Source organism: Mytilus edulis, chromosome 11 (genome assembly GCF_963676685.1).
Source record: "Mytilus edulis chromosome 11, xbMytEdul2.2, whole genome shotgun sequence".
Classification (NCBI taxonomy): domain Eukaryota; kingdom Metazoa; phylum Mollusca; class Bivalvia; order Mytilida; family Mytilidae; genus Mytilus; species Mytilus edulis.
In genome coordinates, this window is record NC_092354.1 from 51,093,620 (window position 1) to 51,107,956 (window position 14,337).

At 31.8% G+C, this 14,337-nt stretch overlaps 1 protein-coding gene across 1 annotated transcript; it reads left to right on the forward strand.

The window, feature by feature from the left end:
* Window positions 1–2,590: 2,590 nt before the first annotated feature.
* On the forward strand, window positions 2,591–14,107 carry LOC139494350 (uncharacterized). Its single transcript, XM_071282517.1, has 8 exons — window positions 2,591–2,662; window positions 4,154–4,305; window positions 5,141–5,263; window positions 5,679–5,882; window positions 8,087–8,290; window positions 9,381–9,575; window positions 11,599–11,799; window positions 13,959–14,107. The coding sequence occupies exons 2-8, from the start codon at window positions 4,227–4,229 to the stop codon at window positions 14,105–14,107; spliced, it is 1,155 nt and encodes a 384-aa protein (XP_071138618.1). The 5' UTR covers window positions 2,591–2,662; window positions 4,154–4,226.
* Window positions 14,108–14,337: the final 230 nt, after the last annotated feature.

Consider the following 14,337-nt stretch of genomic DNA (forward strand, 5'->3'; position numbering starts at 1 on the left):
AATACATGTTTACTTAGGCGGTATTGTAAGTGTGGTACCCTAATCAGGATGAAAAGCAATAATTAACCTGTCTTGAACCTTGCTGCAGTTAATATTGTCTGTTCTAGCTGATTGCAGCGTTTCGAAACTTGATTCCTCTCCATCTATTTTTTTGCCATTTGATTACTGACTTTCCGTTTTAAATTTTCCTGTGAGTTCAGTATATTTCCTATTTGTTTAAGGAAAATACTGATTGAAATTGCCAGTTTCGAATGATTGGGTGATCTTTTGTATCTCTGATAGATATACCGTGCTGTATTAAAGGCACACTGCCGTCTACTATTCGCTTTTATATTTTCTAGCCTACATTGCGAGGGTTTTATAGACAGTCAAGGTAATTAAAAATTCCCAAAAGATTATGTTTCCTTTTTGATCTGTTTGGTAATAAACATGATCACTTGGCATAACTCTCAGAAAAGAAGTTGTCATAATGCAATTAAGCAAACTCTTGAGGTATTACACTTTATATAAATGGGTTTGTACTTTTATGAACAGTATGCAAGTGCTACATGTAGAGAAGGATATGTCTATCTTTCCGTAGCACCTGATATCTACCTAGGTTGTTGTTGCCCACAATTTAGTTTTATATGTCATATTTTTGTAAACTGTGGTTCATATTTTGGTCTTTTTCTCTTTTTTTATGCCATTGCGTTGTCAGTTTATTATTGACTTATTAGATTAAATGTGCATGTGGCATCTTTCGACATATTTCAATACACCCGTGTTTTAATAACAGTAAATGAATGATGGTAAAAATAAACTTTTGAAATTATTTATTCCAGACAAATAAGAAGACAACGCTATTTTACATACATTATGTTACTTTTTAAGGAAGCATTCAAAGATGAAAACCTAAGAACTAAAATATGAAAGAGGTTTGAGCAACTTAATAGCGCTACTCAATGTTCACTTGAAAAAGGACAAATGACTAAATTGATGCTGACCAATAGGCAGTAGATATGTGAGATTGAGAAGTTGGTTCGAAAAGAGTTGTAAGAAAATTCTTTGGGTAGTGGGGAAAAAAACTTGATTTAAATTGTGAACGATATGTACTTAACAAGTTTCAAGTAATTCAAACGAATCTTACTATGCTGATGTTAAACGCTTGCAATAAATTATTGCGTTATACGGAAATCATCTAAAGAACATTTTCAGATTCCAAACACAAAATAGTATGGATTAACTGATTAAGGTAGTACCTAACACTACAGGGAGATAACTCTTTAAAAATCAGCTAAACGTTTTAATTACGTTGCGTTGTTAAGGGAATATAAGGCTTCTCAATGATCAAAAGTATTGTCTATCAAACTGCTATCTAACCAGAGTAATTTTTCTGATTAAATGGTTGGTTCAAATTTCTTGTAACTTTTATATTTTTGTCAAAGGGTCAAAGTAAGTACTTTGTCAAAATTTTATGAATATTAAACGAGCCAAATTAATTTTGGTCAAGGTGTTGGTTACCACCTTAAATAAAAGTATGGGGACATAAATAATAAAGAAATAATTCCTACACGTCATGTTCTATTCTCATTTAACATTGGTAGGCATTACATTTATCGATATTGTACATTGGTGAAATAAAATGCCTTAAAAAAATCACAAAACTACTGAACTCCGAGGAAACCTTGCTGCAGTGAATATTTTCTGTTCTAGCTGATTGCAGCGTTTCGAAACTTGATTCCTCTCCATCTATTTTTTTTTTTGCCATTTGATTACTGACTTTCCGTTTTAAATTTTCCTGGGAGTTCAGTATGTTTCCTATTTGTTTTGGAAAATACTGATTGAAATTGCTAGTTTCGAATGATGGTGTGATCTTTTGTATCTCTGTATTAAAGGCACACTGCCGTCTACTATTCGCTTTTATAAGTTCTAGCCTGCCTTGCGTGGGTTTTATAGACAGTCAAGGTCATTAAAAATTCCCAAAAGATTATGTTCCCTTTTTGATCTGTTTGGTAATAAACATGATCACTTCGAAAAACTAAGGATTTTCTTATTCCAGGCATAGATTTCCTTAGCCGTATTTGGCACAACTTTTTGGGATTGTGGATCCTCAATGCTCTTCAACTTTGTAATTGTTTGGCTTTATAAATATTTTGATATGAGCGTCACTGATGAGTCTTATGTAGACGAAACGCGCGTCTGGCGTACTATATTATAATCCTGGTACCCTTGATAACTATTGGCATAACTCTCAGAAAAGAAGTTGTCATAATGCAATTTATCAAACTCTTGAAATTCATATGTATTACACTTTATATAACTGGGTTTGTACTTATATGTACAGTATGCAAGTGCTACATGTAGAGAAGGATATGTCTATTCTTCCGTAGCACCTGATATATATCCCGGTTGATGCCCAGAACTTATTTTTCATATGTTATATTTTGTATACTGTTGTTTATATTTTAGTCTTTTTCTCATTAGATTAAATGTTCATGTGGCATCTTTAGCCATATTTCAATCTACTCGTGTTTTAATAACAACAGTAAATGAATGAAGGTAAAAGTAAACTTTTGAAATTATATAATCAAGTGAAAAAGAAGACATCGCTATTTTCCGTATAGTATCTTATTTTTTAGGACGCATCTAAAGATGGAAACTTAAGAACTAAAATATGAAAGAGGTATGGGCAACTTTTTATATGTATTTGATTATGCCAGGGAAAGGTAAACGACATTAGAATTTGAATGTTATAATTTATCTTTAAACACTGGTTTTCGAAATTTGTAAGTTTTGTTTTATAGATTGATACTACTACTTGACAAGTTAATAGCGCTACTCAATGTTAACTTGAAAAAGGGCAAATGAGTACATTGATGATGACCAAAAATAGACAGAAGATATGTAAGATTGAGAAGTTGGTTCGAATAGAGTTGTAAGAAAATTCTTTTGGGGAGTGAGAATAAAATTTTTAATTTAAATGGTAAACGATATTTACCTAGCAAGTTTCAAGTATTACAAATGAATCTTACTATGCTGATGTTAAACGCTTGCAATAAATTATTGCTTTATACGGAAATCATCTTTAGAACATTTTCAGATTCCAAACACAAAATAGTATGGATTAACTAATTAAGGTGGTACCTAACACTACAGGGAGATAACTCTTTAAAAATCAGCTAAACGTTTTAATTACGTTGTGTTGTTAAGGGAATATTAAGCTTCTCAATGATCAAGAGGATTGTCTGTCAAACTGCTATCTAACCAGTGTAATTTTTCTGATTAAATGGTTAGTTCAAATTTCTTGTAATTTTTATATTTTAGTCAAAGGGTCAAAATAAGTACTTTGTCAAAATTTTATGAATATTAAACGAGCCAAATTAATTTTAGTCAAGGTGTTGGTTACTACCTTAAATAAAAGTATGGGGACATAAATAATAAAGAAATAATTCCTACACGTCATGTTCTATTCTCATTTAACATTGGTAGGCATTACATTTGTCGATATTGTACATTGGTGAAATAAAATGCCTTAAAAAAATGAGCATAAAACATGACATGAAGGCATTATGTCGATTCGAATAGGACATATACAATATTCAATAGGTCGAAGCTTGGGAAAAAGTGAAATCAACAAAAATACTGAACTCCGAGGAAAATTTGAAACGGATAGTCCCTAATCATATGTCAAAAATAAAAGATAAAACACATCAAACGAATGGACAACAACTATTATAATCCTGACATGGTACAATGTAGAAAAAAAGTGGATTGAACCTGGTTTATTTAGCGCTAAGCCTCTCACTTGTATGACAGTCGCATCAAATTCCATAAATACCTTAAAAATGTTAGGTTGTTCACGTTTCTACCCATGGAGTCAGTACATTACATGTTCATATATAATGAAAATTGTTTAAGCTGCTTAAATGTATATATTTTATACGATATGAATGAAAATAACATTAATATAAACATTAAGTATGTGCGCATGTATCAAACATATTTTGTGCTAATTAGAACACGGCCTTGTTTACAAAGCGCAATAATGATGTCATTTTATTAGAATACATAGTTTACCACAACGAAAAAAAAACAAAAAAACTACGTTATATAATATTAACACTTATACAAAGTTGATTAATAAATAAAATATAATGCAATAATATCTTTTCAGCGATACAATGCTTATTAGAAAAATTATGTTTTCCGTCTTATTATAAAGAAGCTGTGTTAGAAGTGTCGTAGTAATGAATAAGAAAGAAACGTTTTACCCTGGAAAAATAGATGGAAAAAGAAATGACAAGTTATGCAGTAGTGAATTGCAAGGTATATTTGAATTAGATAGTGGAATTCCAAGTTTGACACTTTTCCAAGTAATACTTTAAGCAGATAGATTTGTTTTGTTTTAAATTTGAAGATTTAAATGTTTTAAAGAATCACTGTTTTAACAAGCTCAGTTGTCAGCACTCTGACATGAATTATCATTGATATCGTTACATTTATAAATTAACTGTTTACAAAATTTTGAATTTTTGAAATACTAAGGCTTTTCTTCCTCAGGCATATATTACCTTGGCTGTATTTGGCAACACTTTTAGGAATTTTGGATCTCAATGCTCTTCAACTTCGTACTTTATTTGGCTTTTTATAACATTTTTTGGATTCGAGCGTCACTGATGAGTCTTTTGTAGAAGAAACGCGCGTCTGGCGTATATAAGAAATTTAGTCCTGGTATCTATGATTAGTTTATTTAAAACTGATTTGTGAACGCTAAAAAAAATAGATTCGACTCATTGTTTTAAAATGCTTGCAAACCGAGTAGTCCGGTCGATTATAACTTTCAATCATTACTATATAGAAGTGTAACTGCAAATCTGACCTTTCAAAAAAACATAAGCATTTTTTTTCTGACCAATACCATAACTGATAACTATAATGAAATATTATTTTTCTTTAAATCCTCATTTTATTTTAAACGTCTTAATCATATCATTAGCTTTATAAAGGGCTTAATTGACCTAATGTTGCGTTGAAATAATTTCCTACTTTTTTGGTCGATGTTAGTAACGCTGAAGTGGAATTGTCTACCTAACAAAATAAGCAAGATAGAGTGTTAAACAGCAAAGTTATATGCGATTCCGATTCTTCATATCATTTGTAGATTATCGATCATTATTTGAATCGGACAATGAAAGCACAGCGGAAAGTAGTTCAAGTGACAGCCAAGATGAGGAAAATGGAAATGATAAATGGGATTTAAATGACACCATTCGTGAGAGCTTTGGTAAATTATCTATAAATCTTTGCAACATGACAAACATGGAGGAGTTCATATCACTTTGAAGCTATATGTTTGCTTTTAACTTTATGGTCCAACAATTTGATACACTACGTTTTTTCAATCGTATTTGACTTTCCAAATTTATCGTCATACTCGTACATAATAACAACTATGGCAAAAACACGTTGGTTTCATTGAAATAAATAAATGCATTTTTATACAGTTTTTTTTCGCTGCTAGGGCACTAATTTTATATATATAACACCAATAAAAGAATTAAAGACGTCGAACATCAAATTGGTGCAGGTACTTCTTTAATCGATGACAATTACTTTTAATCTTTTTCTCAATTGTATAAAAATATTTACCACAAATAAATATAAAAAAAATCTTTTTATATATATTTCAATCATGTTAGCGCCAACAAGCTCTGTGGTTACGAATAGATGTACGAATTGCGGAAACAACATGCATCAGCAGCAAACATTTTGTGAAAAATGTGGCAACACGTCCAAAGTTGTAAATGTCGGTGGAATTAATACAACATCTGAATCGAAATTTGTTAGCCATGAAACCATATTCGGTACAGACTTAAGAGGAACAAATATTGGAAGTAGGACAGGTAAAACAAGTTCCCTCTTGTTGAATTATTCGACAATATTTTGTTTTGTTGTGCATAATTATTTGTCGTATTTTAAAACTATTTCTATGATTATCAAATGTATTTTGTATTATACATTACGCGAGAAAACCGTCTAATATCGTATAAAATATTGTTTTTATTTTATAATCATAATGTCTGAAAAACTGAATCAATGCATGTTTATAATTAATTCAGTTCCCTATGCACTTCTTTACATTTATTACGAACCCATAATGTTTTAATTGACAAAAGAATTTTATTCACTGATTGCTGAACACAAATATTGCCTGATCGTGACATTGATAAAGAACAAAGAATCATTGACACGTGAAAAATAATTGAGTTGATAGAGAACTGTTTCATGCGTTTCCATTTATTTATCAAACATTTGCATAACAGTTTTCAAGTTACTTGATATATTATATGTTCAATTAACCGTATAGAAATTCAAACCAGAATTCAAAGTTTTGGTGAAATTACATATTCTAGAGGTCACGTGAATCAGCTTGGATACTAAAATAATACCAAAGATCTCTTAAAGTACATACTATCAATGACTCTTTCCTTTTGCAATTAAAAGATTTGGGTTTCTACTCTTCACACAAGTATTTCAAAACTACATGACAAATTGAAGAGTTTTGGTTCTGCTTTGTTTCACAAAAAAGGAATGGCCAACGTAAATACAAATATATTGACCTTTTGAGGTATAAATCCTAAGATGTAGAGGGTTGCCGCTCACAAGGAAGCTCTTAACCCGAGCCAAGAGTTCCAAAAAGTGAAGTTGGTATCATCCATTCGTATCGTAACTACAATCACGTACCCTTTTCCCATGTGTTGATCTACCGAATTAGACTATTTACCGGGTCTGTGAAAACACGACGAGCACGACTGGTGCCACATGTGGAGCAGGATCGGCTTAATCCTCCAGAGTACTTGATATAACCCCCAGTGTTTGATGGGGTTCATGTTTCTCAGACTTTAGTTTTCCCTGTTGTGTTTGGTGTAAATAAAGGCAACAGTAGTATACCGCTGTTCAAAACTCGTACATCTATGGACAAAAACAAAATTGGGGTAACAAACTAATACTGAAGAAAACACATTAAATTTAAGAGGAGAACAACGACACAATATTAAAATGTAACATACACAGAAACGGACTAAGTATTAGACACAATCCGATGAGAATAACAAATAAAACATCAAAACCAAATACACGAATTTGGGATAGAAAAGTACCGTGACAAGTCTTATTGTAATGTGAAATCACACTCAAATATAAGAGAAAACAAACGACACAACGGAAACACAACGTTAAAATGTTACACATACAGAAACGAACTATAATATAACAACGGCCATTTTCCTGACTTGGTACAGCATGTTTTTAAAGATGAATAATACAGTGATTGATAAGATTGTATGTCTATTACTCTTTATTTTTTGCCGCTAATTTTCGACATATGAGTTTGAATGTCCCTCTGGTTTCTTTCGCCCCTCTTTTATTGACAATGTTAAGGTCACCAGTAATACCTTAGCAAAACGGATTATATATGATAAGGGAACTATTACAGGTGCAAACAGGAAATTTAGACTTGAAGCTGCAATATTTCGAAAAATTGGCCAAATCTTTATTTCAATAAATGTATTACACACAGAACAGAGCGGCGTGAATAGATGCATACAATGTTTATTCAATGAAGGGGGGGGGGGGGGGGGGTTGGGGGATGGGGCAATACCTTTTAGTGTTAACCTGTTCTGGCCCTTTTCAATGTGTTGTTAACTGTTATTAGAGATCAATTAAGCTGTTAACTATTTTCAACCAACTTTGATAACTGTTATCAGCGTTTTTGCAATTTTTGTTAACTGTTTTTGCCAAAATCGAGGTGTTGTTAACATGTTAACGGACCCCCATGGCCCCCCTTTCAATGTAAAAAAATAATAATATACAAGTATACATATGTTCGAAAACAATGAAAAATAGCCGTAATTATAACAAGCCGTAATTATAACAATACTTTAAGTGTGAAGTGTTTTTCCTGTAATGATTTTTAATTCATGCTATGTATTGTTGAATAATACAGTGATTGATAAATAATAAATAAAATGTTCAAATACGAATTAATACATTTTGATGCCGCGACCGTATTTAAAAGTCCAACAATAGCACTTATGTTTGTTTTTAGTGTCAAAGATCGCATTGTCTGAGATTAGATGCAGGAATTGTGAGCACATCGTAAACCAAGATCAAATATTTTGTGATAAATGTGGCTATCAGCTTAAAATGGAATGCGTCGGCAAAACGAACGGAAAACCATGCGCTAAGTTGATCAGTAGCGCAAGCAAATTCTGTGCAGACTGCGGGACAGCAAATCTTGAAAATAAGCAAGGTACAACAAAGTTCCCATAATTGAAACATTTATTGATACTGTTTTGATCAATCTAAAGAGACAAAATGAATATATTTTATATGAAGTTTCGATCTTCCAGTCCATACGATATTCAAGAGCTTGCATTTCCTATCATGATTTTCTGAATAGGTTGTTGCTGCTTACAAGGAAGTAAATGGTTCAAAGGGCCGTTTTGAAGTAATTTCACGGAATGGTTGGATGTTGGATAGCCAGTATAGAACATCTGTTTGACGACCAATATATCCTAGTGGATAACCACAATCTCGACCAATATTCATTGAATGTAACGTTCCCTGAGACTTATCATCAAGTTTGTACGGACATGAATAGTATAATAGTACGTGTATTATGCGGTACATGATCTGTTTTTCTTCCATTACCTCTGAGATCAAGTCTGGTGCATGGTGGGCTTCTTAGTTTTCTATTTTGTGTATTGTAGACGGTTTGTCGTTTGGTAGTTTTCGTTTTTTTAATTTTGTCATGCCATATGCATATTTGTATTTCAAATCTAGTATTATAAGGTTTAATTTCGAAGCTGGTAGCACCAAGCTTTATAAGTTTTTTAAAGACATACGTTTTAATAAACTCACTGGATATCACTTGTGTTAACATATAACAAGAATAACGATTATGATTTCGTTCCTTCTTTGTTCATTTACTTGTATGAAATTTCAGTCTCAAAAAGCGTGGTTGAGAATAGATGTACGAAATGTGGGCACAGACAACATCCACATCAAAAGTTTTGTGATAAGTGTGGCTACAAGTTTGGAGCTGAGTGCATCGGATAAATAAATGGAATACCATGTTCTAAATTTGTCAGTGTAGTAATATAATATTTCCTTCCAAAGGCTCAGCTAACTCTCATTTTATGTTACAGTTTTTGAAGACTGTTAGTACATGAGGGTACCAATTGTTGCAGTGAATCTTTACTATAATATGTTAACTGGTACAATTTTGATTGTAAATCTACACTTCATGAAATTCTTTAAACCGTTCGAAAAGTAAGGTTGTAATTTCCGTAAGTAAAGTTAAAGTGATAGTAATCAGTTATTTTGTAAATATGTTTCAGTGTCAACGAGCACATCGGTTAGAAATGGATGTAGAAGTTGTGGGCATGACATACATCAAGATCAAATGTTTTGTGAAAAGTGTGGGTATAAGCTTAAAACTGTATGCATCGGGACAAATAATGGAAAACCATGCTCTAAATCTATCAGTATTGAATCACAATTCTGTGAAAACTGCGAAATAGAAAACTATTCAGGTAAAACAAATTTCCTATAATTATAGTTTTTAGATACATGTAAGGAAAATCCACCTTTATTAGCTTACTCTTTTGTTACGTCAGTATATGTATTGGGCAATTAATATAGCGAAATTAATGAATTTGATGCTTTGCTTATATTGAAACAGAAATAAAGTCGACTATCAAAATTTGAATTTGTTTTCGCGCCGCGGGATTTAAATAGAGTCGAATAAGGGTTGGGTTTTCCTTTTGTCTGTCCACCTTCTGGTAACTTCAATTCTCTAAAGTGACAAAAAAAAGTATGCAGAAAAACCTTTATGACATTGTGAAAATGAATTTTTACAAGGAATCTATTATGTCTTATTCATTTGTTTTGTGTCTACAATAAACATAATATGATAATAAGTAATTTGATATATCAGACTCTTGACAAAAGCTGTATGCGTTTGCGAATTGAGTGGCAAACCATGGTACATATAAATCAGTTTTGAAATTAAACAAAGCATACGCTAGACGAACTGTTCTGTGAGGTATATAATTCAAACAATATATCGATGAACAAAACAAAAAAAATGCATGAAAGTTAAAGTTCACCAAAAATATTTGATTTGATTTAAAAGCGGATAGTTCGTTAAAAGTAGTCTCCAAACTTAAAAATGCGATGTAAGGAAATAAATCAGAATTAAAAAAAGGTCGCGTTTTATAGCATAAATGTCAACCGTTATAAACATGATATAACAAAAATTTCTTTGAACTTGAATCAGGCATTTACGTAAGTTAATGGCAAATTTGGTTTGAAATACTAAATTTTAGACTCGAAGTCTCATTTTCAAATATCAATCTGAAAATATCAGTCAGTTTCGTGTTTTATGCACAGACCTCTTCATATGTTGCATAAGTGACTGCAAGTGGTATAAAATGTAATGATTATATACAAAATATCTAACTTGAAGTAGGAAATCTTAAATACAATATCAGAAATAGTCCATTAGCCGAAGGTTTTAGATAAAGGGTTCATTTATAATTTGAAATCGGCTTTGAACTATCTTTCAGTAACTACAAGTACTGTGAAGTACGATTTTTGTTGTTTTTGTGATTTTGTTGTGCTGTGTGAAGATCCGATGAATTAAACTCTGGCTTACTGATTTCTACAGTTTGTTTTAATGATTTGTGTTACACCATTGTCCAAGATAAGGAGAGGGTTGATAACTCACATACATGTTGCCACCGTATTCTTAATGTACATAACCTGTAAATCAGTGGATGTCATTGTTTGCTGTATGTCATGCTTGTTTTCCGTTTACTATTGTTCATCCTCAATCAGGATGAATTTTGTTTGCCTATTGGAAATGTACACATTTGACCATGCCGGTACTTTTATTACTTTATGCGTTTTGATCTGTGTAGAAAAGTTAAACTATAATTGTTCTCAGCCCTGTCCATTGATCCCCGGTTGATAGTTGCCTTAAGCTTATAAATTGAAACGACCTCCCACACAAGTGCATCCTACTATAATGTAAAAATAAGAAAATATAGTATGATATTAGATGAGACTGCTCTCAACCAGATACATGTTAGAAACAACTATATGTCACTGTACGGCCTTCATGAATGTGAAAGACCCATAGCAATATAAAAAAGGCAAGCTAGGAAAAGATATAAGGAGGTTTGAAAAAAAGGGGGGAACTATTACAATGTTAACGGATAGCATCAAAGTTCAAAACTTTCCATGGTAGTGACATTTTTGCACATTTGTTAGAAAATAAATTTACCAAGTAGCACCTTCTCAAACCTGAGATAAATATAATTTTGATGACACTTTTAATTTGTGCTCAAAGCTGGTAAATATTAATTTGTAACACTGTCAAAATATCACTGATAAAAATTATGGACTAAACTTAACAAGTGTCGGTGATAATTATTATTTGAACCATACACCAATTCCCATGTGGTTTTCCATACGCATATTGACTTACGCATTACTGGCGTTATTTGGAACATAGATACATTAGCCTTTATAAGTAAATCATACATTTTTCAGTGACAAAGAAGTCTCCGATGAAAAGATGTAAGAGATGTGGACAGGACAAATATGAAACCCAGAAGTTTTGTGATAATTGTGGATACGAGATTGGAGGTGTTTGCCTTGGAAAAATAAATGGAAATCCTTGCACTAAATCCATCAATTCTGTAACTAGATTCTGCTCAGACTGTGGTACAACAAACCCTGATTATAATATAGGTAAAGCTTAGTTTAATCGAAATATTACAATACTAGTATAATACAGCATCATTGAACTACTAAATGTTCATTTTAAAATATTTCTAATTTGAAAAAAACAACCTTAAAATATCATGTTCCAATTTCATATTCACGGATGCCACATCTGAGGCTGGATCTGCTTTACCTCCCTAATATTAGAGATTACCACGGTATATTGTTATATTTTTAGTGCTCAGTCTTTAGTTTTCTATGTAGTGTTTGGAATACTGTAATTTGTCTTTTTATCTTTTTTTAGCCGTGGCGTGTATCGTTCATTTAGACAAGAATTTGAATGTCCCTTTTGTATCTTTTGTCCACTTTTAAATAGAAAGTAAATTTTTTATAAAAGTTTAGAACATCCATTAAGTATTACATAGGTTAAAATAAATATCCAAGCAACTGGTTGAAATTGGAAATCGAAGAGAAAAATAATATTGTATATATAAAAAAAGAAGATGTGGAATGATTGCCAATGAGACAACTCTCCACAGAGACCAAAATGACACAGAAACTAACAACTATAGGTTACCGTACGTCCTTCAACAAAGAGCAAAGCCCATATCGCATAGTCAGCTGTACAAGGCACCGAAATGACATTGTAAAACAATTCAAACGAGAAAACTTACGGCCTTATGTTTTTCTTCATTGTATTTAATTTTCAAATATACAATTAAAATTTGTTTTCAAAAGTGTGAGTGTTGTCAAATCATCATAATTATGAAGAAGCACCAGCCTTATACAATATACGTTATAAATCAGATGGTTTTATCTTTTGAAATTTCACAATATTCACAATTTGGTCTTAGCTGATGGATAAATGTCTTATTGGCAAACATACAACATTTTCCTTTTTTACATATAGTTCTTTACCTACATAAACTTTGCACTTTGAACAAATAGTGCCCCGTTCTACTTTGCAGTACATACATTTAGAAACTACTAGTATACTGAGTAATAATTCAGAATTATCTATCTAACGAGGTTGCATAAACGTAAAATAAGAAAAACATTATATTTCCCTAAATATTTACTATACTAATATTTATATAATACATTACCATGATATGGTCTCATTTTCTGACAATTTAGGAACTTTTACACTTGTCTTTAACCCTACTTTTCTTTTATATTCCGATTGAAATTATGTCACATCTTTTGTCAATGAAAAACGATCTAGGACATAAAGTTTTTTTTCTATAAATAATAGGAACGTGGAGAACGTCAATGTGTCAGCATAGAGAACTTTCTCGGACACTTTTGTTCACCCCGTTAAGTAATAGTGTTCGTGATGCCCAATCTTTCGTTTTATGTGTATTGTCTTGTTATTGTTATTAGTCTGATGGTTTATATTCGTTTTTCTCACGTTGTTGTCTAGTTGGCATTGTACTGAAGATTTTTGATTGGCTCTCGATTTTTTTTACATTTTTCATGACTTTAATTTTCTTAAAGTTCATTGCTTATCTATGGTAGATGTTATTGTATTTGTCAAACAGGTGTTTTATTAAAAATATGATCTTCATAACACGGACAAAGATATAAGGTTGCACTTTGTAATTACAACTGTTTCCCAAACCACGCCTCTTTTTTTTTTTTGGGGGGGGGGGGGGGAATAGAATATTCATAGATAATTAATTTTGCTTATTTACTGGTTCCCAGTTCTGATCTGTAGGTTGCATATCATAGAGATATAACCTGGGAATGTTACGTTACCAGTAACTATACTTGTGAATATTGTTTATATTGATATCTGTGGTAACCCTACAGTCGAGGTAGGGATAGTTAATACATTTTATGTTAGTTTAAACTCTATCAAGTCCGGGTCATATACACGTTGAAAATATGCCGCACAGCCCTATATTTTGACCTTTGAAAAAAATAGGAGGGCATATGAACTTTCCATTTTAGGATATAATTTTTTTTTCAAGACTTCATAGTAAAAGTGGTACAGTTTTAGTCGTATTAGGAGTTCCTATGGGGAAACGCATTGCCAATATTTACAGAAATGCAACCTATCAGCCTACCAAAATTACGAGTGGTGAACGCATATTACATACGCATTTTGTTCTTATATTTCTGAAAGATGGATCATATTTAAGTATATATCGATGATATTTATTACAGTATTTTTCTATTACCAGTGTACAACAAAAACCACTCAAAACGTGCTGGCGAGGAAAACTACTCTGTACCAAGTGATCATGAAGTGTCAATAATGAGATTAGTGTCAATGGGATTTAGCAGGGAACAAGCAATAGAGTCTTTGCAATCTACTGTAAGTTTAGAATAAATAATTTTAACAAGTTAAATAATTTAGGAAATATAACATATGTTTTTTTTCTGAAATAAACGCTTGATATTTGTTTTAAAAAACTATACTAACTTAAGTGCGCTGTCTGTCACGATCTTAAATAAACCATGAAAACGAAAGGACGTATTTTCTTATTCCATGGCTTTTTGCTGATTCTTTAAAAACCCACGGCAATTTCATCAACAATTTTATCATGAGACGATCAAGTT